Source organism: Myotis lucifugus, unplaced genomic scaffold (assembly GCF_000147115.1).
Source record: "Myotis lucifugus unplaced genomic scaffold, Myoluc2.0 scaffold_221, whole genome shotgun sequence".
Taxonomy (NCBI): Eukaryota; Metazoa; Chordata; class Mammalia; order Chiroptera; family Vespertilionidae; genus Myotis; species Myotis lucifugus.
This window is the reverse complement of record NW_005871269.1, coordinates 639,573-665,969: the sequence shown is the minus strand read 5'-3', so window position 1 is coordinate 665,969 and position 26,397 is coordinate 639,573. Positions and strand designations below refer to the sequence as shown.

Below are 26,397 nucleotides of genomic sequence, written 5' to 3'. Positions count from 1 at the left end.
TTTGAAAGGGATTAAATTGTTGTATGTGTTTGGGCTAAGGCTAAGCTTCCAGGAAAAAGTAAAAGACACTGGTCACTGGGCCTATTCAGACTTCTTGTTCCACTGACTTCCAAAGGTATAAGCCCAGCACAAAAGCAGAGAACTTTGGGCTTTGAAGAATGTGAGATTGTGGAGTCAGGACTTATTTTAGAACTGAGTTAGTGGTAGCTCAGATATTTGTATTTGATTAGGCTTTAGGACTTGCCTAATCCAGAATGGAAGTGCCTCTCTTTACAATCTCTTCAGTTAAGATTAAAAGTATCTATCGTGTGTTCATTACATGTAGGGTAGTAAAATGAAAATAAGCCACACTAATGAGTTTTTCTATGGGTTTATTTTGTTTTATTTTGTTCTATTCTAGAATAAAATGAGTTATGACTTGATTTTTTTTCCTTCAGTCTAACACTAGATACTCTCTTGAATTTTCTGGGCACCTGATTTATTACATAGTTTTATTTATGTAAATATATGCTGGTATTTTGCCAGGAATTTTTTTAAAAGTTAGATTAAAAATTGGCTGCACAAAATTGTAACTAGACCTTGTGTCCAAGATCAATATGAAGATCAGAGATAGGACATTACACCCTGGAATTGAAATACTTTATAATCTGAACTTGACTGAAATGCTTGCTTGACCTGAAATTGACCTTGAAATAAAAGGAACAGCTAAACCTTAATAGATCAAAAACTACCACACAAAGGCAGCATTGCCAAGAACAAGTTACAACCACGGTGATTTATTAGTCTCAACTTTTCAATACATGGATTAACCTAACAAAACATTCAATTTACTAATAGATCTTTCTGTTTCTTTTTAGGGGATTTTTTTTTTGAAGGAAAATACATAGAAAAACATTCGTAGGAAATAGAGTTTTTCTAGTGAACATGTAGGGCATCTATTATGAAAACAGTAGTGTTTTGGCAGGGGTTTCATTTCAGAAACTACTAAATTTGTCTTGTAAATTGTATAAATATATATGGTGATGGTTATTTTTAACCGGTGTTCAGTGCTGGTGAGCATTCCCCCGCGTCTAATATGGCTAAGTGTGTTTGAAGTAGCATGTTTGATTGCCTGTGGTTCTCTATCATTACTCAGGTCCTTTAAGGTCTATAATGAAAGATCTGCATTCCGACGACAATGAGGAGGAATCAGATGAGGCAGAGGATAATGACAACGACTCCGAAATGGAAAGACCTGTAAATAGAGGAGGCAGCCGAAGTCGCAGGTGAGTGTCTTGAAAGGAAAAAGGTTTCCTGCAATAGAACCAGCCCTTTTTACTATACCGACTAGTGAAACCACAGCCAAGGTGTGAAACACCAAAACAGTGGCAGTAAATGGTCACATTTGTTTTAACTTGGGGCACTTTGGCATGCTTGCACTCACTTCTACAGGGAACTATTTATTCCTTTTATCAGAAGGGAGAGGTTTTTCCTTTAAGAATTTTATAGGGAAAACGTCCTATTAGATGTCCTTTTAAAAATATATATATATAATTTTTTCTTGATTTCAGAGAGGAAGAGAAAGGGAGAGATGGACACATCAATGATGAGAGAGAATCATTGATTGGCTGCCTCCTGCACGCCCCCCACTGGTGATTGAGGTGGCAACCAGGGCATGTGCCCAACCTGGAATCGCACCATGACCTCCCTCCTGGTTCATAGGTCAGCACTCAACCACTGAGCCACACTGGCCAGGCTAGAAGTCCTTGTTCTTGAAAGTATATGCCAAGGTGGCAGGCCTGATTGCTGAACTAAGCTCTGTTTTCATTGGAAGAGTTTGTATAGATCCATTGCTGTAGGTAGTCTCAGAATTTGAGGAAATGTGTTCGCTGTTTGTAGTTAGAAATACATAATTGGTGTCAGTGAATTATGTGTGTGACCTAATTAAAATGAGGATCACCTGTGTGTTTTCCAGAAAATAAATTCCTTTTAAGTGTGCTGACAATTAGGTTCCTTAAGTAGCTTTAATGCTGTGAGGCATAATTCCACATTATAAGATGGTAATTCATGTCACTTATAATTAATAGTCAGCTTGAAATTGCCTTGAGGATTTTATTTCTTTATCATGAAGAAAACAAATAGGCATGCTTACTTTAATGTGTTTTGAGTAGAAAAAAAAATGAATGTACTTGAACTTAAAATCCAATTACATTTTTAATATATTGCAGTAAATCTTTTCCCATTATTCATTTCATTTCAGAAGGCTCTAAAATTGCTAAAAGTAATGTGATCTGAACCCAAACTGGACAGACCATGTTTCCCAAATGGTAATTTCTGAGTGTCCTTTTAGCAGAGGCTCCTCAGCGTCCCTCAATACTTCTTTCCCTACCTTGCTTGTCTCCCAAATTCATCTGTCTGTATTCAATTTATTTTTAGGTATATTTTTATTGATTTCAGAGAGGAAGAGAGAGGGAGAGATAGAAACATCAATTGATTGGCTGCCTCATGCACGCCCTCTACTGGGGATTGAGCCCGCAACCCAGCATGTGCCCTTGACCAGAATTGAACACTTCAGTCCGCAGGCCAACGCTCTATTCACTGAGCCAGACCGTCTAGGGCTGTGTTCATTTTAAACAGGAGAAAACAAGGAACCTTATGGCCCTGGCCTTATATCATTTCCCTTCAGAAGTCTTTAATTTTATACGAAGGACAACTGCTAGGGCAAAAAGACCTAAAAATGGACTGAAACTTGGAGGGGAGGAGTGTATTGATAACAATCAAAATCCTGACCACTGGCTGCTCTCAGTTTTAGCTGATGAAAAACGCTTGACCTATTTAGACAGTTACCCAAGTTATTGTTATTGAGAAGATCTAGATACTGTGATTAGATATTCCCCACCCACTTCGCGTCCCATCCCCTGAGCCAGTGTGGGTCAGATCGGACACGTTGGCAAGCCGTCCGATGCCGGGCACATTGCTGGAGGCGCTCTCCTTTTCCCCTGCCCGACACGTGCCGTTAGCACAGCAGAGCCAGTGTAACATTTGATCTTCGCTGCACTTGTGAAGTCTCAACTGCTTAATCAGTTTAACTACTCAGCCTTCCACTTCAGTCAAGGAGCATTTTAAAGCAGCGCTTCAGCTGAACACTTCATTAATGTAATTTAGTTAAGAAAAACAAGTTCTATCCGTTTTTGCTAAAAGGCTGTCCCAGTATCCTTTTCATTTCCAATCTTGTATCTTGTCTATCTGAATATATTATAGAGCTAGAATGTGATTGCCTATTCAGAGGGAGAGGAAAACCATCCAGATTTCTAAAGCGTTTTGTGTTTCTGAGAAGAATATTACATTAGGTTCCTGCATCAGGAAGAGAGGGAGCAGACACGGAAGGGCATTTCTGAAGGAGGACATGCAGTCAGCAGAGTAGAATAAAGAAATGTCTCCTACTTTGGCTAGAAGAAAATCCCGTTGTGTTCTGAAAAGAAAACAGTAGGGACGTGGGTGCTATTTTTATTGTCTTTAGTTGTTGAAAGATACCATTGTATTTTTCTAAAGCATAATTCCACATTAGAAGATGGTAATTCATATCACTTATAATTCCACATTCTCTGTACTGCTCTAGTATATTCCCAATGAATTGTTTCAGTGGTCAGACCTAAGGAAACAGTAGAAATGAGTGGCCGTGGTTCCAGCATGAGAAGCTTCACACTTCCCATCCTCAGATGTCTCCCGAGCTGTCAGTCATGCAAGGCTGTTGTCCACATTCTTTTTAGCAGTTGCTTCCACTCTGAAATCTGTGTTTTAGCTATATTTGTAAAATTTTCACCTGTCGCAAAGAGGCAGGGAGAAAGGGAATGAAAAGGTAGTAACTTACAAACTGTGTAATTTAGTTGACCTTCTGCAAGCTTGGGTGACCTTGATGGTAGTAGGCAGGTGGAGCTGGAGCAGGGAGATAAATGGATAAATGAGGCTGCTACACTTAGTGGCTGAGCACCGGCTTTGGGTTACATTGCTTGGGTTTGACCCTAAAGCAACCACTTTTACCTCTGTGACCCTAGGTCAGTGGTCGGCAAACTGCGGCTCGTGAGCCACATGCGGCTCTTTAGCCCCTTAAGTGTGGCTCTTCCACAAAATACCGACTTCTGCGCATGGGCCACGAAGTTTCAATCGCACCGTACATGCGCGCCCGCACGTGGTATTTTGTGGAAGAGCCACACTCAAGGGGCCAAAGAGCCGCATGTGGCTCCCGAGCCGCAGTTTGCCGACCACTGCCCTAGGTGAGTGACCTGGTCTCTCCTAGTCTCAGTTTTCTCATCTGTGAAATAGGGATCATTACATGAAAAATAGCAGGTTAACACACAACACAGTGCCAGATACAAAGTAAGCGTCGATACGGGTAGCGGTTGTAGAAATTAAAGAACGTTTTCAAGGCACAGAGTATTTATATACTTCACTCTCTGCACTGTTTCCATAGATTTTCGTCTGTATTGATGCATATGACCTCTCTCTGTTTCTTTTCAGAGTTAGCTTAAGCGATGGCAGCGATAGTGAAAGCAGTTCTGCTTCTTCGCCCCTACATCACGAACCCCCGCCACCCTTATTAAAAACCAACAACAACCAGGTAAGTCGCTGGGTTTGCACTGTTCAAGACTAAAATGTGACCACTTTACGAAGCACACAAAACTTTTTACCCCTTAATTGTAAACAAAGTTTCTCTTGATCTCAAATAAATGGTAATGTACAACCTTAGAAATAAAGACGTAGTTAGGGTTATGTAAACTTCTGTTGTCATGAAAAGCATGTTCCATTCAATGGGCCAATTAGATGCAAGAAGGAAAGGAGTGGTGACAAAAATGCTGCCCCTTTACTCTTGATTTCTATATATTCTTGATTTCTATATATTTTCCCCCTTTACAGTAAGTAAGCAACTTAATGAATTAGGAAGATAGGACCTGTTGGACTAATATAAAACATGGTTCTTTCTTTTACTATCTGACAGTAATTTGCAGGTGGGAAATTAACTTTAACTGCGGATTCTTGGTTTCCTCATCTGTACACGGGGATGTTAATACCCACCTTGCTGATTATTAGGAGGATGAGAAATAATACATGTGAAGAGCACCAGGTGGTACCCATAACTACCTGGCACTCAGTTTGATGGCAGAGGTTTGTTACTCTACGTGCTCTGCCTCTGTGTGCTTATCCAGGGAAAGAGGACCATCACTTGGGAGTGTATGTTTGTTAATAAAGTGCACAGTAAATAATGGTCATTATCCTTGTTGTTACAATCGAGCTAAAGGAAAGCTTATTAATTTGATAGTTTACTCAGAATATAACTGTTTGGATAAGGTCTATGCAGGACTTTTGAAAGCTATGATGAAGAGCTTTTCTTAAATGATTAAGATTGGGATATTTTAAGTGCTTACTAATATAAACTATTTCCAAAAAAACCATGAATATTGTAAAAGCCTCATTGTGCATTGAGTTGATAACTCTCATTACCGAAGCTTATCCTTGTCTCTTTGTGTAGATTCTCAGTGACCTCTCCAATAATTGCTTAATGCAGTTCTCACAAGTTACCGTGTGAATATTATTACTTTGAAAATGAAAGAGCTGCATTTTCCTAAGATTATTCTGTTTCACAGGTGTCCTACAATTACAAATGGCCTTGCCCTTGAATTTGGATCTTTGTTTTGTTAGGAAAATGTCATTTTCCAGCTGAAGACTTTTTCTTTTTGACTTTTGTGTGAAGCATAAGCAAAGATCTCCTAAAATGTAAAATTCCTCATTTATAATGTTTCTCTACATCTTAAAGCCCTCATGATTAAGTAGGAATAATATCAGTGATCTTTACCTCACCAACTCCAGTTCAACTGCTGTTTCTTTGTGTCCGCCATATGAGTGCAAGCCCTACCTCATCATCTGTTACAGACAGGCTATCAAGGAGTTAGCGCGTTCTTATTCGTACCCTACTCCCTATAGTTCACGCATTTCCCCATCTCCAGGGCCAGCCAAGCTCAGGGCCCACCAGCTTTCGCCTCTGACCTGGCTGCCCCGCACCACAAGTGAAGCATCTTCAGGGGAAGTGAAGGCTCAGGGCACAGCCATCATCACCAACCAGTCGGCTAACTGGATAACTTGGAATTCTTTTGTAAACTTGTGCTTCAGCATAAGCTGACAAAACAGTAGAATTTGAACCTTGAATATGTTTTTACATCCAATTTAATCTTACTTAGCTCCCATGTGTGGTGTAGTAGACTTAGGCTGCTTCACAGGCTGCGACAGCGGCAGTGCCAGGAGTGAAGGGCATTCATTCTGCTTTCCTGCCCTCATGAGGCCCCTTCAGCATCTTTCACAGTCAGGGTTAAGTCTGTGCTTGCTAAGTAAGTGCAGCCCCAACAAGCCCCTCTCTCGCCTTTTAAACCTAATAGCCGCCCCTACACCCTACCTGGATGGGCAGCCTTGAGCTGAGCCTGGCTTCAGGGAAAGGTCTGAATTCTTCATCAGACTGCTCCTTTTTTTTTTTTTTTTTTTCAACCTGTCTAGCAAAACAAGAACAAAAATGAATAGAATCATTTATCTCGAGAGGGTAAGAATTATTTTATCCGATTAAACAGCATACCACTGGCTCCTTGGCATATGTTTATTCAACAAATGTAGCTTCACACATGTGAATCATCAATCTGTCAGGAATACTCAGTTATATGTCACTTTCTCCATGCGCTTATAAGCATAATAAGAAAGTCCATATGCTTTCACTTTTCGCTAGTCGGGGCTAGAAAAATACACGTACCACAAGAGCGCTTCCCTCCTTGGAGCCATCTCTTCGAGCTGAGAGCGAGAAAAGCTTTTTAAAACTTGGTGTAATATTGTTTCTTAACCCCTCAAATCACCCGCAGTGGGCCAGGTGTGATGCTGTCCCTTTAAATCAGTGTTCTAGAACTTCCTAAAAACTTTGTAGTTTCCTTACCCGTCTTCCTTAATTCTCCATGCCTCAGAAGTGAAATAGTAAAATCTTTAAAAATCTAAAAGTCTGGAAATTTCACCCTGGAATGTCTTTTCAGCCTTATATTTGAGCGTGGGGGTGTGATTCACTGAGGTTTCACATCAAATAAAATAGACAGGAACGTACTGGGAAGGCCTAACTGAAATAGGACAACTCAGTTGCCTTCTTTCATGCCCCTTCGCTGTTCTCTGCACATTGATAATGACCGCTCGGGTTTCTGTAAATCAGCAGGCAACGCTGAGTTTTCCTTACCTTTCCTCAAAATCTCCCAGGGCTGAAGGAACAAGGAAAGTGCTAATTGAGTCAAACATTTTCTAACTATTGGGGGAAAAAAGTGGACAGAGAGACAGCCACATGTCAACAAAGCAAGTAATTAACCCGAGAATTGTTAGGAGCAACTAGAGATCATTAACATGAATGCCCTATCAGCAGAGGATCCATCTGCTGAATAATTGAGTTGTCAATCCTCACAAAGGGATACAGAAAAAATAATAATCCTGAAATTTTAATTCTCAAGCCGTGTCCTCAGATTAAGGATAGAAGTGCAACTAACCAGAGTTCTATTTTCAGACACTGCCCTGTGTATAAATATGACGCATCTCCCAAGTCTGGGCGGCTGTTCCCTCAGTACAACTTCATAGGAAATCGTAGCAAATGCTGTGCTATTCGAACCGGAGATGGTTTTGTGTGTATGTGTGTGGTTTTGTTTGTTTGTTTGTTTGTTTTACTTCAAACCTTCCTTATGTGAATTTCAAACAAAATAAAAATTCCAGATCCTTTTTGGCTGAAAGGACAGAAGGGCAGGAGGAGAGAGGGGCCTTGAAAGAAAGAAGTGATCCATGGGACCTGCGTGAATATTCAGAATATCATAAATCACCTATGCGCCTGCAAGGCACATTGAATGAAATTAAAGAGTCTATCCAGTTAGACTGGTTTGAAATAAGCCCGTGGAAGACAAGGCGCTGTACTTTTATATTCTGGAGTCATTTCCTCAAAGATAAGAAATGATCATAAATAAAACAATTGTCTACAGCATGGCTCAGCTCCCTCAGAATGAGGTTTTGACAAAGCTGTTTATTTTGGAGCAGGGAGAGATCAAAGGAGGAAGATTAACTGAGGCCTCTCTGGGCAGCCACTCGGTAACTTGAGGCGGATCACTGACACCCGGGAGCTTTTGTTCCTGCCACTGCAGCTTCAGAAGAAAGAAACTAGGATTTCAATGTAGTTTGGCCTTCTGTGCTGTCGCACTTTCGGAATGTGCAGGGTGGGACTTCGGGCCTCACAATGTCCTGTGTGTTTTCTGCTTTGAAGAGGAGGTGGTAGAACTCTCTAAGCCTAGTGAGCAAAGTTCCATTGCAAATACAGTTTCTCAGTCCCTTTGACCCCTGGGGTGCTATAAGTTGGGGATGGAGGGGGAATGGGCAGGGTGGGATATGGGAACAAAATTCAGTTTTCTAATGCACCAGGGAGGCAGGCAGGCAGGCAGGCACTGGTTCTTTCTCTTGCCTGGAATCGCAGCAGATTGTCTCGGCAGCTTTGCCCAGCCGTGTATCTGAGTTGGCGAGTAGTGCCATCTACTGACCTACTTACTCCTAGGTCTCTGAGCTGGAGTTTTCCCGTGGGGTCTCATTTCCAACAACAATAGAGAGAAGGAAATTCTGAATGTGGTGGAGTATTTGGTTTCCTTTACAATGGACCATGTTTTAGAAAAAAAAAATCCCCCTGCTTCTGCTGCTAAGGAATTTCCTTGTATTGCCAACAGGACTGTACTAGTATTTTAAGTCAGTCTGGTCATCTGCTTATCTTAATGTTAAAAACGAATGAAGGTAATTCTTAGGAAAGACACTGCTAGAAAGAGGCTCACTTCTTACCCATGCATTATTCTAAATTCAAAGGAAATATATACCCTTCTAGAAGTATTTGGTCTTTCCTAGAATGTCATGGTCCTATCCTCAAAAGGTGAAATGTTTAGTAGTATAAAATTTTACAGCTGAATGGGTATCTGGACATTATCTTGTTCACCTCTGTCATTTCATCTCTCTCTCTTTTTTTGAGGCCCCAAAAATGTTAAATGAAAGGGCTAGGACCTGAACTTAGGTTTCTGAGCCCAATCAGGGCTCTTTCAAATACAAATTAAAAGTGGACTCATTTAAAAATTTTCTTTGTGTTATGGAATATGGAAGACCTTTGAATGGGACTGTGATGTGTGTGTGTGTGTGTGTGTGTGTGTGTGTGTGTGAAAGCAGAGAATGGATAAAGAGAAGAGCAATAGGAATATGAAACTTCTTAAATATGCTTTATTTGGTATTTTCCTCCTTAATATTAGTTTTATAACAACTCACTTGATAATGAGGTCATAATGAAAAAGACAAATTACTTTGCTTTTTATGTTTATACTAGAGGCCCAGTGCACAAGATTTGTGCACTGGGGGCGGGGGGTCCAACTGCTGGCTTAGGCGTGGGGAGCAGGCCTAAGCTGGCAGTTGGATATCCTCAGTGCTCCTATAGAGGTGGGAGAGGCTCCTGCCACCACTGCTGTCCTCGCCAGCCATGAGCCCAGCTTCTGGGCTTCTGGCTGAGCGGCGCTCCCCCTGTGGGAGTGCACTGACAACCAGGGGCCTGCTCCTGTGTTGAGCATCTGTCCCCTGGTGGTCAGTGTGTGTCATAGCGACCGATGGTTCCTCCGTTCGGTTAATTTGCATATTAGCCTTTTATTATATAGGATACATTTGTTAACACTGAACAATAAATTCAGTGATTTTTAGCCATTTTAAGCAAGAGCCATTTAAAAATATATTCTTCATAATCTTCAGTTTTGCACATTCTAAGAAATCAACTATATTTATTAAATAATAATTTGGTTTTTCTTAATTGGAAACCTAGCTTTCCAGAGAAGCTCATGAACAGTATGCAAAACAACTGTTCATAGCCTAAGCTGTAATTGGTTCACATGAAAGGCGGGGCACCTGGTATTTTATCATGGGTAAAAACATTATTTCTTGAAACACAGAAGATAGTCCTGGCTTTTTATTTCTTGAGTTGGAGGATCCCAAGTTGGAAACAGCCAGTGTCACTGATGACCGTCTTTATTTCCAAAGCTGCATCAACTTAGTGGATATGAGTAATTTTTTTTAAATCCTCACCCAAGAGTGGGAGGGAGGGAGGGAGAGAGAGAGAGAGCGAGAGAGAGAGAGAGAGATAGATATCGGTTGCCTGCCTCCCATACATGCCCTGACCAGGGATCGAACCCACAACCTTGTATATGCCCTGACTGGGAATTGAACCTGCAACCTTTTGGTGTACAGGACGATGCTCCAACTGAGCCCTCAGCCAAGGCAATATGAGTAATATTTAGAATATGAAAGTCAGGTACTAAAAAGGGCATTTGAAATTTTGTTTTATCATCTCTAACGTACGGAGCACTGGTAGTCATGCTGAAACTGCAGAACGAATAAGAAAAAATTCTTGCCCGAGGGAACTATAATCCAGTAGGACTCAGCTGCTGTACATGTGTGTGTTGTCACAAAGCAGCGGCCTTGGAAGCTTCGATCAATTTCCTTATTGTCAACTTAAAAAAAAAAAAAATCTCTATTGCCCTGACTCAGCATTTTAGATGTAAGTAATTCATTTTCCAAGAAAAAGTAATATTAGAAGAGAAGAAAAAAAATGTATAGAGGAGAAATGCTATTTGGAAAATGATGTTATCCTGTGACATTCCATCCATAAGTGCCTTTGTTCGGGTGGCTGGTTAACTAAGAAGTGCTTGAAATCAAATTTAACAGTGTTCTCTTGGATCCCTAGATTCTTGAAGTGAAAAGTCCAATAAAGCAAAGCAAATCAGATAAGCAGATAAAGAATGGCGAGTGTGACAAGGTAGGTCTCCAGTGCGTTCTCCAAGTGCCACAGCACTGACATGTCCTGTTTCTTTGTGTTTCCCTGGATCTTTTCGTGCTGGTTCGCCTCTCATTGTCTTCAGCAGAAGTGCCTGAGAGTAGTTCACTTTTTTAAAAAAATTATTTTTAAGCATATTTCAATTATTTTTTTAATTTAAATTTTTTATTGTTGCCACTATTTCCCACCTCCACCCAGCCCCTCCCCCTTGAGTCTAGTTTCTTTCCAAATCTTCCTGCTATCTCCAGTATTAAGATTGGCCTTGTGCTACCATTTGCCCTGATGCCTACATTGCCCGGGGATTTCAGGCCCATTGGATTGGGCGGTAAGAGACTTGTGGTGGAGGTAGAAGGTGAAGGAAGCTCAAACGTAGGTGAGCAGGACCTCAGAGCCTCATGCAGTGTGCAGTGTGCTTTCCTCAAGTGCACATCATGCATCTGAAATCTGACTGCAAGACCTACTGGGGCTGGTCTCCCAGTGTGGGCAGGGTCCTAACGTGCTCTGCAGGGTCAGGGCAGGCCTGTCTGATGCTTCCCAGACCTTTCCTTCACCTTCATTGCGAATGGTGGTAGGAACTCCCATGCATCTATGCTAACAGAGACGCATGGGTCTGAGCATCTGGAAGGAGAGGTCGCCTCTGCTTTTCGAGGGAGCTCTGGACAATTCACATGCTCATTCTGATCTATATTTTTCATAGACATTCCTCTGCACTTTCACTTGCTATTCACTAGCAATGTTGGATATGCTAGATAACCGGGCAGCCTTTTTTATATTTTTATTTTAAGAATTTGCCCTGACGTAATTGGTAATGTGCATGGGTCCTTCCATGTTCAAACTTAGACTTTTTCTCTTAGTTAAGAAGCTTTTAAGATAGAAGAATTTTTTTTTTAAAATATATTTTATTGAATTTTCACAGAGAGGAAGGGAGAGAGATAGTCAGAAACATCGATGGGAGAGAAACATCAATCAGCTGCCTCCTGCACATCTCCCACTGGGGATGTGCCCGCAACCCAGGCACATGCCCTTGACTGGAATCGAACCTGGGACCTTTCAGTCCGCAGGCCGACACTCTATCCACTGAGCCAAACCGGTTTCAGCGAAAATTTTTTTTTAAATGAAAGTGGACTGATAACTTGCAATTTATCCAAGAGTTCCCCTTCTCTCTGTAGAGGCATTGTTGTGAATAGGTGAGGCTGTTCACTGAATCTCATTGAGAGAATACAAGTGCAAGAATTAACAGCTGGTTTGAAAACAATAATAGTTGGCCAAGAAAGAATTGGTCTGCAAAGGCCTTGGCCATGGATTCCATACAGCCTGGGTGGGAGTAGAATGGAAACCTCTCGTCGCTGCTTGTCTGTTCTTATTGATTTGTTCTCTTCCTTTTGAACTGCTTCATAACATGTGTGTTCTTTGGGGATACTCTTCTCTTTCAGGCATACCTAGATGAGCTGGTAGAGCTTCACAGAAGGTTAATGACGTTGAGGGAAAGACACATTCTGCAGCAGGTGAGAACTGCTTTTTAGCACAACCCTTTCCAGAAGCCTCAAGGCCTGGTTTGTCCTGGGTTATTGCAATAGCACCTGGAGGCCACACCAGCCCCACACTCTCAGAACTGGGCCGATGCCACCTGCAGATGTACAGTTGACTCTTGAGCAACACCAGTTTGAATTGCACCGCTTCACTTACATGGGGATAGTTTTTAATGAATATACAGTCAGCCCTTTGGATCAACCAGCTGCAGATCAAAGACAGCATTTTCGATCTGCAGTTGGGAATCTGCATATGCAGGCAGTTGACTGTATGCAGGGTTCTACACCATTTTATATGAGGGATTTTGAGCATCTGAGGATTTGGGTATCCACAGGGAGTCCTGGATCCAAATTCCTGCAAGATACTAAGGGACTGGTTAAGCTTTGGGGGAGTCACATATTATATGTGGATATTCAACTGTGCGGGGGAGGGGGGTAACTCTGGCCCCTGCACTGTTTAAGGGTCAACAGTATTTTGGGAGGCTGCTCACTTCTGAGGCCACCTGCATGTCTGCTTTGGAGCAGTGATGACCTCCCCTCCCTGGTGCTGTGGGCAGTGAGGACTGGGCATGTGTAGAGGGGCTGATGCTGTGCTGTGGGCTGAGGGAAGCCATAGTAGGGATACAGAAACCTGTGGGGCCAGGCTTCTGGTTTCATGGGAAAACAGTGATAAGAACTTGAGTCAAGTGTTGTAAACATGTGTGATTCAATTTAGTAACCTTTTGCCAATGCTGTTCTAAGGAAAATAAATATTTCCCTCATTTCTCTTATCTTGTACAACATACACTCTATTATTATGAACTCAACTGTGGAATACTTGTAGAGTGAGGAAACTTCTATGAGTACAATTTGATGTGTTGAGAAGATAAAAAGGGTGTTTTTCAGTTTTCATATGGTTACGTGTGTCACTTGCATGAACAGTGGCTATTTGAGAAAATATTTTTTCTTTAACACCCAAAGAGAAAGTTATGTTCTGAATTCCAGGGTGGGTTTTTAGATTATTTCACTGTTTAATTTTTTTTCTTACCACCTTCAAATGACTTGAAGTTAGTACTTAATCTACCCCAGCTGTGTGTGTTGGTGTTTTCTTTAAACGTCAAATGGCTGATGGTAACATTTATATTCTGTGTACGTTTTTGCTTAAATCTATAAATACTCTCAGACTTGCCAGGTTCCCTGATTGGCCTGATAAGCTTTTAACCTTTCTAGAGTTTCAGATTTGAACAAAAGACTACAGACCTAGGATTCTTAATTGGGTATAAGTTGCATTTCCATTTAAGTGAGTATGGATAGGGGAGCAGGAGTTCAATGGCTTACCCTGAGACTTTGCTAATATTTTTCTTCAATTCTCTTCCATAGAACCAACAATTGTTCAGCCTACCATTTACCAATTATTTGGGGTTAATTGACTGGATGGTGATGGTAACTCTATTAGCTGATTTCCCTATCCCTTCCCAAATGCCAGCTCTGAACCACTGCACAGCAGTTGTCCAATAAAGTTATTAATGTGCCAGTGAGACCCCAATAGTGGGTCTCTCCGGAGAGTGAGACAGATGTTGGACAGGGTTGGGACACCTTTACAAAGGAAGCCCAGCCATGCGTCGAGGATACGAGGTCGTTAGGCACAGTCTTACCTTGGGGTGTCATTGGCCTTCCCAATTTCACATTGTCCTTTATTTTGACCTTTGAAAGAATTCTGAGGGAAGATGGCTTACGTGAGACTTCCCTCGAAGAGGATTATTTTAGTGTTCTGGAGAGAGAGAGTGATCTCTATGAATTTTTAACCTGGCATAAAGGCACTCGGGGGCGCACAGCGTTTCACCCTAATTGCATTCCCAGGCTGCTTGAAAGCTCGCCGTCTTTGGCCTTTTGCCTTGTAGTGCAGCTGAGGCTTGTGATTATGATACCATGATGCATGTCCTGTCACGGTTTACTGCTTAATTAATTCCTATTGTAAAACCGAGTGCGTGGAGGACTAAGCTACTCTCCACCTTGAGAGCTGCTCACGCTGTGGAATGCGTTCCAAAGGCGGCGTGTTGCCCGCCACGCGGACCGGACGCCTGAGACCATTTCTAGTGCGCCCAGATCGCGTCCTGCATCTTTTCCTGCTAACTACATTGAATCCACTCTGTCGCTTTTATTTGGCTCACAGAAGGTGATTAATATCGTTGTCTTAGTCTGGGGGCAAGCAGTGCTGGTGCCCAACAGCTGGTTTAATGAACAGAAAGCCTTGCATGAAGAGGGCTCTGTTCTTAAGCCACTTTCCCATGAGGTAAAAGACCAGTCCAGGGGGTACAGTGAAACCCAGAGATGTCAGTGACAGCACTGACCTATAATTGGGTTCTTCTTCAAACCACATGCTCGACATTTATTTGGAAACGGAGATTGAGCACTTCTCAAATCCTCAGCAGTTCAGCTCTGAGCCTGGATTTGCGTCCTACGTGGGAGGAATAAAGCTCCGAGGAAAACCAGGGCTTCCTTAGATCAGCAATTTAGATAACAGCTCTTATACTTTTAGAAATAACTTCAGGTGTATAGGGGTGAGCGGGGAAGCGAGTGTTCCCTCTAACAACATGGAGAGCCCTCGCTGAGGAAGTTCTGCCTGGTAAGGATTCCTCTCCCTCCTGGGGAATCGCCTGCCGTGCTTTAGGATCCCCTGTAGATCGGAGGCTGGTGGCCTGCCTCTTAGTGACCCGAGGTAGGGCGCACATTGTCCCAGGGCAAGACAGCGTTCTGCAGCCCATAGCCACGTCATTCTGCAGGAAGACCTCGCTTATCCCAGCCCGACCCCACTCGAGGCAGATGCAGTTAAAGCCACGTCTGTTTACTACTTCCCACTCATTCAAGAGGCTGCTTCGGATAGAAAGAACCTTGGTTTTTTTAAAAAAATAGAATCAGACTAAACATAATGCTTCTACCTTTTTATAATGAAAAACCAGGGTTGGGGGAAAGGAGTCATCAATTTAACAAGTGGATCTTCCCTGTTTAAAAAAACAACAAAACAAAAACCAGCCAGTGTGGTACCCCCTAAAGGCTGACATGGCAGGAAATAATCCATCACCAGTGTTTTCACAACAACTATCATCTGAAGAATGAGTTAAGCAGTTTACATACTCATCCACTTCCCACGCGGACCCTATGCCCTTGCCTGCTTTCTTATCTGTGGTCACTCTCTCTCTTTTATTATTATTACTTGGAGAGACATTTATTACCGTGGTGTGATGCAGGGCACTGACACCAAGGTGGGGCCGTCTGCACCGGCAGAGTGGTACCCTTCGGGGACTAACAGGGTGTTGTTAGGCTTGTGGATTGTGTCATTGGAGTAACGGGGGTGAATGCTATGTTTCTGATGTTCTAACTATCAGGATTTCAGGAAAGGAGCCCACAGTTATTTTTTGTTTATGAAGTCTTTACTTAATTGAGGACGTGGGTACATGCTCTAATAATTCAGATCATTAATGCCATTCCCTTTGGCAAATAGTTCCGACACTCCAACTGCCGCCACTCCTTCTGCTTTTAGGCCGTCTCTGCATCTGCCTTGATGTATTCTTATAGGCGCCCATAAAAATGTGAGCTCCTTTAGTGAGAGTGATCAGTTCCCCTTTATATCTTTGTGTGTTTATGGCTGCAGGCGGGTGGGATGTGCTGGTTCTGGAGGATGTAGAAAGACAGTGATGGAAGCTCTGGAAACTTACAAGATATTACAATACCTGTGAGATTACTAAACTGAATTTCTAGTGGGCAAACATGTCTATTTGCTTTAAAATCAAATGACTTTTTCTAAAAGGTATTTTTCTCTGTTTTCTATTTATGAAGTAACTAGATGCCCGGTGCATGAAAATCATGCACTGGGGGAAGGGGGGGTTTCCCTCTGCCCAGCCTGCACCCTCTCCAATCTGGGACCCCTTGGACATCCCTCTCACAATCTGGGACTGCTGGCTCCCAACCACTTGCCTGCCTATCTGCCTGATTGCCCTTAACCGCTTCTGCCTGCCAGCCTGATAGCTCCCTAACCACTCCCCTGCCAGCCTGATTGACACCTGACTGCTCTCCTATTGGCCCGATTGCCACCAACTGCCCTCCCCTGCTGGCATGATTGCCCACAACTGTGCTCTCCTATTGGCCCGATTGCCACCAACTGCCCTCCCCTGCTGGCATGATTGCCCACAACTGCCCTCCCCTGCTGGCATGATTGCCCACAACTGCCCTCCCCTGCTGGCATGATTGCCCACAACTGCCCTCCCCTGCTGGCATGATTGCCCACAACTGCCCTCCCCTGCTGGCCATCTTGTGGTGGCCATCTTGTGACCACATGGTGGTGGCCATCTTGTGTGAGGGCGTGATGATCAATTTGCATATCACCTCTTTATTATATAGGATTAGTGAACAGCTATATTGAGTCACAGAGAACTATTTTCTTTTTCTAAAAAATTTTTTTATTGATTTTGGAGAGAGAGGGAGAGAGAAACATCGACTGACTGCCTCCTGCAAGCCCCCTACTGGGGATCAAGCCCACAACCCGGGCATGTGCCCTGACTTGGAATCAAACCAGCAACCTCTGGGTGCATGGAAGGATACTCAACCAACTGGGCCACACCAGCCAGGGGAAAGCTAGTTTCTTAAAATTAGCTTTTTAAGGTACCTGTCATTTTCAAGGGACTTCCTTAACCCTTCCTTTTAGTTCGTCATTCAGCTAATTTCCTTCACTTACCATTTTCCCTGCTTTCTTCCCTTCCCCTGCAAAGTTTTCTTATATGTATTTTTTAAAAATCTAAGTATGTCTTCTTTGAGTTTTAGCTTCTGGCATTTTCCCTGCCTCATCTGTTTTAGTGCTAATGGGATGGCTAACAGTCAATGAAAGGAATAGGAAAAAAATACTGGGTCTGGTGATTCATGTGCCATGTAGTTACTTCCAGATAATTAAGGATAAGTTTATATTGATATGGTAATCGTAATCATGCTGCTCTGGTCTGTGTAGCAATTTACACTTTATACAGAAGCTTCACTTACCATATCTCCTTTGATCCTCTGCACAACACTGTATGATGGTAGGCTAGCTGGCATTGTCCTCATTTTACAGGTGAGGAAACTGAGGCTCAGAGCTTATAATGCCCCGTCCAATGCCATTCAAGTAGTGAGCAGAGTCAGAACTCGATATGCCAAATTCAGGACTCTCTATTCTTAATGCTTTGTCACTTTCCTACTGGCCTGCTAGTTGGAGAGATGAGTCACACTCTGGAATAATTGTCTTTTGCCTCTGCTGTGTCCATTGAAAGGCAATTTGTTTCTATGGAAGTTTACACATTTTCACTAGCTCTATAATATTTCTACACAATGGAGCATAACAGATAATTTGCTCGGGAAAGTACTCTTAAATCAATCAATGTTAAATATATACTAAGTATTTGATTGCCTTGAAAGGTTTGTGTGTGTGGACATAGCTGGGTGTGTGTCTATGTATGTATACAGATGTGTATGTGTGTGACTTATCCAAAGTTCTGTAACTATTTTAAAAATGATGGTCCTTTTTGGATATTCTAGTGTTAATAATAAGATTTTGCTTGATAAATTCTTATGTGAATATAGTAATTTAACCATAATTGGGAATACCCCTTTTAATAATCTCTTGATGCATGTAATAGAACCCTAGGTCCAGTGGTTTAAGCAAGTAAGGCTCCCTCTCCACCTCAAACCCATAATAACAGCCCTGGAAGTAAGTAATTTATGGTCAATGTGGTGGCTTAAAAGATGCCACTGAAGATATGGGCTCCTTGCCATCCTGCTCTGACATCCTTCACATCTTGCATTCATCCTCTTGAGGGAACAGAGCCACTACACTTCCAGGATTTCATCTTCATTCCAGACAGGCAGAGGGCAGAGGCCATACCCTTTACTAAAATTTTCCTGAAAGCCCAGTGATTTCTGAACAATAAATTTAAATAGCAGTATCAGCCAAGTGTCTGGGGGGAATGTGGGGGCAGGTGTTGTAGCTGGGTGTATCGCCACTCCCAGAAAATCAAGCTTCTGTAAGTAAAGAAGAAGGGAATTGGGTAGGCAGTTTGCTATGTATGTCATGGTTTGCAGTGGGAGTAACTTGTGTTATCATTAAGCCAATAGTTATATCTGTAAAAATAGTTTCAGAGATTGAATAAGGCAATCACAACCAGGTCTGGAGTTGTGTAGCAATTGGAGGAGGCTCGATAGGTCTTTCTGAAAGCTGGAGCCAATGCAATAAGAAATGAGGTGTAACTATTCCAAACGGGAGGCAAAGGCATTCTTTCTTTCTCTCATTAATACTTATCACCCCAAAAATTCAAGGGAATCAACGAGCATGACTATAAGTAATAAATATAGACTTTTATTCATTTTTATTGAAATATAATAAAATGTACAGCTATGTGAATTTTAACAAAGTGAGTGCATCTTTTATAACCAGCACCCAAACCAACCAACAAAACAGTTCCAGAAGGCTCCCATAAGCCTCCTTCCAGTCACTCCATACCCCTGATCTTCAGGGGGCAGAATTGTAGATGGCTTCAATGTTTTTCTTTGGGGGTTCTTGTATTTTCTAAAAGTTCAGCAGTAATGTAATCAGAAACAAAAATGTTCATTGTATATATGTGTGGATACAGGTGTGCATGTTGTGTGTATAGTTTCTTATTTTTTTATTGATTTTAGAAAGAGAGGAAGAGAGAGAGAAAGAGATGTGAGAGAGAAACATCTATCAGTTGCCTCCAGACCAAGGATCAAACCCACAACCTGGGTATGCGCTCTGACCAAGAATAGAACCCTAGACCTTTCGGTGTTCTGGATAATGCTCCAACCAACTGAGCCACACTGTATACTTTTTTAAAAAATAAGGAGTTTTGTTATTTCTAGGCTGGAATTTCCATACATCTAGTAGGTACAATCACTGTCCATTGAATCAGTTACTAATTTTTAAAGGGGTTTTTAAATTCTATCTTCCCCTCACAACCTACTCCTATTCTCACCCCTGCAGTAAAATACTCTGCTGATTACTTGAAAGCATGAATCAGTTTAAAGGATATGAATAATGAGAACAGGTAATCTGCTCTCACTCAGAATTTCAAAGGGTTCATATTCCTTTGGCTTACAAATTGGCTAAGAGACACTTTGGTGCCATTAACAGTATAGGACCTTCTTACTATATTTGTCAAATGTTCCATATTGACCCCCTCCACCTCTCTTTCTTTGCCTTTTAATGTCCATTTCTTATTGCCCAAACTTTTTCTTCTTTATTCCTCTAGATTGTGAACCTTATAGAAGAAACTGGACACTTTCACATCACAAACACAACATTTGATTTTGACCTTTGCTCGCTGGACAAAACCACAGTCCGTAAACTACAGAGTTACCTGGAAACATCTGGAACATCCTGAGGATACAACAACTGGATGCATCAAAAACTATTGGGTTTTTTTTTTGGTTGTGATATTTTTTTGTTGTTGTTTATAAGAAAACACTCAGAATGATGCAACCAAAAGGGAAAAAAAATAAAAATCAAACAACCTTCAGCTTTATTTTTCTTTAAAGCCAGTCATCATCTCTTGATAAAGGAGAGGTTAAGCAAACCAGCCTCAGCGGACCACTCTTCTCTCCAAGGACATCCCCGGGAAGAGTTTGCCTGGATAGCCTTGAAAACAAACAAATCAAACACAACACAAGAAAACTTAAAGAATGTGTATGGTATCATGTATCTCTCTCTGTGGCGGTTCATCCCACAGGACGAATGCATATTCAACACACTGCCTTATTACATAACTGATCTATTTATTATCGCATACAGATATCCTAAAGTCGTTGAGGGAATGACACCACAAGACATTACAAGTACTTGGTCCCGTGGATGCTCTTTCAATGCAGCGCCCTTGCCATCCCAAGCCCAGTGACCTTACTCGTATACCGTGCCACTTTCCAGCAACTTTTTCCAACTCCTTTAACTCGTTGCGGTCTGTATTTTCCACCTTTTGTTTTTCCAGTTCCAGGACACAAACGATCAACTTGGGGTGGGGGGGACCAAATAACCACCCTGATTTTCTTCTTTGTGGTCTTTTTCCTGAAAGTTGGGGCCCAGTCCTTGGCTGTATCCATACAATGATCTTGGACCATGGTAGAAGAAGCACCAAATAGGATCATGACTTGCTGTCTAGCCTTAGTCAATAAACCTGTAGGACTTTTAAACAAAAGTGTACATGTAAACGTCCTGCATCCAGCCTTGTTGAGCTGTCATATCAACATTTGTGTGTCTGTTTTACTGTTATAATATTAGAGGGATATGGAAGTAAAGGCATTCCACAGGTTCGTCATTTTTAAAAGAGGAATTCTGGTTCTGTTTTCTAAAGAAATGTTGTAGAAATTCTTAATTTGGATCTATTTATTAGTAAGAGTTTCGGCTTTCTTCAGCTGCCAGTGTGTTCTTCATCTTTACCATAAAACCTGGAATAAGAGATTTTTGTTTGTTCTCATATGATCCCCTTAGACTCTTTTGTATTTGGAAAATTAAAATCTTCCTTTGGGGGAAATTCTTGGTTATTCTGCCATAACAGATTATGTATGAACTTGTAGATTCAGTGTTTTGATACCTGTTTAGTCACTTGCTTATGTTTCCAGAAGGATTTCTTGTATTGGTGAGAATAAAGATGGTTGGGGAGGGGGGATATTTTTGTTCTTGATGTACCCTGTTTTGAAACTAGAAATCTGTCCTGTGGCATGCAAAAGAAAGCAAATTATTTTTAAAGAAAAAAAAACACAAAAGTACTTTTGGTGTCATTATTCCATCCTCTCCATTAATGGAGAAATGCAAAGTGAGAACAGCTCATCTTTCTAGAAACTCAACTGGAAAGAAAAGAAATACTTCTGGATCCAAAGGTTCACTCCCTGGCTCAGCCTTAAGAAAGTCCCTATGTGCTAACAGACCAGTGTGTCCCTTGCTTATTCCCATGCCAGATGCTGTCTTTTCATCCAGAGATTAACTGGTGTCTGTACAGAAAATGGTCTTTCCAGACCCATTCTTTTGGACAGTAATGTAAATGCAGGTGGATAATGGAGTTTTTCTGCATTTTAAAAAGGGGATTTTTAAACGTTTCTTTCTATGCAAAGACACTATTTTTTCCTTTAATAAGTAATACAGCCATGCTTCTTGGCAGTGACTTCTGAGGCGTCCTCCCTGGGGACAGTGTATGTTTCCAACAGTGTTGTGATTTTTGATGTTTGGCGTGAGCCGTCCTTGAAGCATTTGCTGTCTAGTCCACTCCTCAATGTTGAGAAACTTTGAGTTGTTGTAAACATTAGATGACTGACCAATTATGTGGTTTTAGTTGTGTGTTTTTTTGTTTGTTTGTTTGTTTTTGTTTTTGTACCTCACAGGTAAAAGGGGAGGGCAATGCTTATATGGAATTATTTGCAAAATTTAAAACTCTCTTTAAAGTTTCTAACTGCTAGTCCACATTTTCTAATTAAGCCAGAAATGTATGTGGTTTAACTAAAATATCTGTGTAGTTTAACCAGGAATGTACATAGGTAGTTTGGGCCATTTTTATTTTTGTAATGAAATTGTGTGGCAAAAACTATGATTTGGCAATGTAAATATATTTTTGTTCCTTAGGTTACTAACCAAAACACTAGGTAACATAAATGATCAAACAAAAAAAGTTAATAAGAAGAGACACTATTACAGTGATGAAATTTAGATGTAAAGTTTAGGTAATAAAGCAACCATCATCGAGATGTAAGTTTATAATTGATAACAAAATTCAGAAAAACCTATCCACCATCCACAACTCATGGAGACAGCAAAATGAGCTTTCCACGAAATTCCAGTAGCATAAGAGTCACACTGTTAACTTTTTAGAAGTTAGACTCTTGCTCTCATCTAATTTATAAATGCAGAAATAATAAATCCCCTTTCAATTAATTTCAAATAGTTACACTTCTCTTCAAGTCACCCAACTCATTGCTGCCACATTTATATACACGTGCCTTTGAAACCTATTAAAAAATGTTTTTGGCACACGTGTATCCTAACAGTGGCTTTGGTTTCTTAAGCACAAAAGAAAAATGGCAGGGTTTAATTTCATATATATATTTCAAATAAAATTAATTGGGTGAGTGTGAATGTGGTTTGAGCCAGACAGAATATGATAAACTTACTTTAAATTTCCCCCCAGTAATTTGAAGGGGGGGGGGGATGTATGTACAGGACTTTTCCCCTAAGAAATTAGCTTTTGCCTCTGATGTTGCAGCAGACTGTGTATGAGAGTGGGTGTTTCTGTCATGGCAGATGGCAGTCATGTCAGCAACAACAATGTTTGCAGTGACTTTGTTTCTTTACCATAATCCACCTCTCTATGTAGACAGCTAGGTATGTCTATATGTGCTGCGTATTGTGTCAAAGTAGGGAAGACCATGAAAACGGAATATCAGGACACTAGAAGAAAAAAAATAAGAGCATGTCCTAAACCTTTTAAAATTGCTAAGCAAATCTCTCTAATCTGAATAATTGTGCACCTTTTTGTGGAAAGAGCCAATCCATTTGGTTTTCTTCCACCAAAAATGTTTCCGCAGACACCTTCGACAGGCTCAGCTAATCTTCATAAAAGACAGTTCAGACCTGCATGACATTCCAAGCCCTATACACGTTAACGAGTTAACATACGTGTTTAAGAGAGACTTTATTCTTCAATGTTTTAACTCTGCCTAGGTAACAGAGTTGGATGTTCAGTGTTGGAAATGGTCAGTGTTTGTGTCGGTGGCTGGTGTTCACTTTTCTCACTGTGGGTGTGATCCGCTCTGGAGTAGTTTTCTGTATGCTCATTACTGCCCCCCTTTAGCATTGTGTGTGTTCGTGCGCTGCACTGCAGGCACACACACTTTTATAAACTTGCTTGGACTGTTGCCCTAAAACTCTGACTGTGATATAGAGTCTACAGCTGCAATGAATGTCAATCCCCGCGGTTTAGCCTTGGGCTGGACGTCAGCATCTTTTGACCTCTTGTTTTATATGATGCTTTTTTATCATGTGGGCACTGCCATCCCTGAATATTCCTTATAAAGATGCATCGTAGAAGTCAATTTAAGAGGAAGACAAAGTCACCACTGTCTGTAAACTGTAAATATGTATTTTGGCACTTCTATTCCAGTATTCTGAAAATACAGTTATGATGGAAATGCTGACAGATCCCTAACGGTGGCCAGAGCTACCATGCAGGGCAAAAATAAATTAAGTAAAAATGGATTCTTGAGATTAATAGTGCAAGGCCAATACATTTTATAAATCTGTCAGTATCTTTTTTAATAGAGTGTGTATGTGTAGTAATGTTGAAAGATACCCTGTGTATGTGTGTGTAGATGCTGTTTTGTGAACCCCAAGGCATTCATAAGATGTATTTCCCATTGCTAAAACCCATGGTGAAATGTACATACAGATGGGCAGAAATAGGTGTTTTACTTAAATTCATATCTATTGTGGCTCCAGTTTCTTTAGAATGTATAGTCTTAGTGATTTGTGAAGAGTCATTTGACCGAAGTTTGGTTTTGCTTTGCATACAGAAAAATGGGCCTCTACCCTGTCTCAAGAAAGATGCTGGAAGAGAGAGTGCAGAGACCAGACCAGTCAGGCACTGCCAGTGCTCCAATCCCCGTGTCTGAGCACCACGTTCTGTGTCCTAAAACCAGTACGTTTTGTAAGTGCTGCAGAGCTGGGCAAAAAGTGGTGGCCCACATTCTTGGAATAAATCAGGTTCCTGGTGCCTGATATTTTTTCTTTTCCCCTATTTATCTGGAAGGTTTTGTTCATAAACTAAACAGCCTGCTATTGCTGGACAGAGTCAGTCTGACAAAAGGTCCTGTGTTGACTTTAGCAGCCAGAAACGCTGCCTTAACTAGACAGGAAGGAGAAAAGCTACTTCAACAAAGAGAGTAGAATACTTTGAGTTTGGCAGATAACCAGGGAATTGGATGTAAGGCTCTTTTTAATAATAAAGAGACATCAAATTTGAGAAACTGTTATCTTCAGGCTGACAGCAGTGGAGGAGATAAGAGTGGACTGCCCTGTCTCTTATCAGCTAGAACCTGCCTTTAGGTGTGGACGCATCAGTCCCAGATGGGCTGGGCTGACAGTTAAGCTTCCTAACGACCAGGCTTGAAGTGGACTCATCTCGTCCCTCGTTTCGGTGTAGATATTCTTTTGTTTATTTTAAAAGAATGGCCCTGCGTTTTCTCCAGCCTGGAGAAGGCCAAGATGGGCATCTGGGGCCTGTGGATGACTCAGGATGTGTGGGCCACGGTCTCTCCCAATACCTTGGTCCCTCTGCCTCTCGGGACTGTGTTCCCACTTGGATACGCAGTGGGCCCTGAAGCTTAACTGGGTCCTGACACCCAGACCTGTCTGCTTGGTAATTCAGGGACATAGTGTCCAAAACCAATGGTCTTGTTTGTTCTGATTAGTGGGGCAACTACGCGTATTTATTGGTTTCCTTGCCCAGGATACCACCCAGATAGAACACCCTGAGCGCATTTCAGGGCTCTGCTTCCTCTGCCAGGGGACAGTATCCACACCTTCCTGTTTATGTGGCCCCTTCTTTAGAGTCCATGCCAGACTTTTCCAGAGGCCATTAACTTGCCCTGGGCTGTCAGCCTCTTGGTCTTAATTTCCCCCTCATTAAAGAAGGGTAATCTATATGGTACTTGAGGGCTAGGAAGGGAAGTACATGGCACAAACTAAAAACCAGCCCAGTAATTACAACCAACCGTCTCAATCGCTGTTAAATAACAACAAAAATCACCTACCACCGGAATGGAAGGCTCCTGGAGGCCACCGTGTGCTAACTCCCGGCCCTCGGCAGTCTACCCAGAATAGGTGGCCGCAGGAGGGGGAGATAGATGGTGAGTAAAGGCGCAGCTATTTGCTCATTTTCCCTTGGTAATCATGTCTCCCACCACATGCAGCCCCCACCACAGAGTTCTGAAGTTTCAAAAGAGTAGAAAAGGATAAATCCAGGCCATTAAAAGAAAATAATCAAAGCTATTGAAAAGATAAAACAAATGAGTCTCACTAAAAAGGCCGTCTGTGCAAGTAATAAGGTTGAAATGCTGATACTGATTTCCTAGCTGCACAGCATTCCTCACACATGTGGTTTGTGTATCCGCGTCCGGGTGGGTGGTCTGGTGAGAAGTGCTAAATGCAGCAAGATGGCTTAGTTTCTGAGCAGTGGAGGGAAGCTTTGGGACAGGCTCAGCCGTGGCATCGAAGGCCCCTGCAACATAAAGAGGCTTTCCTTTTGTTTTGTTCCAGGAGGGAAAGTTTTAACTTGGCTTATTCATTTAAATATGAGTCTCTATTCTGCACAGAATCAATCCAAAGGGTAGGAGTTTGTGTGTGTGTGCTCGCATGTATTTTTTTTCTCTAAAGCACCTCCTTGTCCCTCATCCCAGCCCTAAGGGGTGGGATGTATGGCATAGGATGTAATAACTCTCCATTTGTTCTCATTTATTCCCCAGGTGCTAGGCAACTATAAACATCTCTTTGAAAATGATGTTGTGTTCAATAACACCTTAGTCTAGATACAACAGGAAAAACTCCTAAAAGCACAAATTATGAATACAGTCCACAAACAAAAGCCAGAGGGAGACGGACTCCCCCCCCCCAGAGGCACACATATACTAACCAGAATGCTCAATGAAGGCCAGTCAGTTCAAGGAGGGGAGATTTGTTAAGGGAATATCTACTGCTCAGGAGACATGGGGCCCATTGATGGCTTGTGACAGACATGAAGCATTGCCAACTCCTGTCTGAAGATGGGTTGCTGCTTCATGAATATTCCTCAGAATTGCGGGTTTTATTTTGACTGTCATTTGCTTGGGGGATAGATCATCGCTTTCCACATTTTATTGATCTGTTTACAGGTTTATTGCCTGTCTGCCTCACTAGAGTGAAAGCCCATGAGGATGCACACTCTATCTTACTCACTGTTGACT

At 41.8% G+C, this 26,397-nt stretch overlaps 1 protein-coding gene across 1 annotated transcript in view; it reads left to right on the top strand.

The window, feature by feature from the left end:
• Window positions 1-19,849, top strand: part of MLLT3 (MLLT3, super elongation complex subunit) — a 255,906-nt gene extending 236,057 nt beyond the window's left edge. Inside the window, 5 exon segments of the mRNA XM_006098109.3 lie at window positions 1,136-1,265; window positions 4,498-4,597; window positions 10,784-10,855; window positions 12,307-12,378; window positions 19,671-19,849. Coding sequence (XP_006098171.1) covers window positions 1,136-1,265; window positions 4,498-4,597; window positions 10,784-10,855; window positions 12,307-12,378; window positions 19,671-19,802 — 506 coding nt within the window. The 3' untranslated portion in view covers window positions 19,803-19,849.
• Window positions 19,850-26,397: the final 6,548 nt, after the last annotated feature.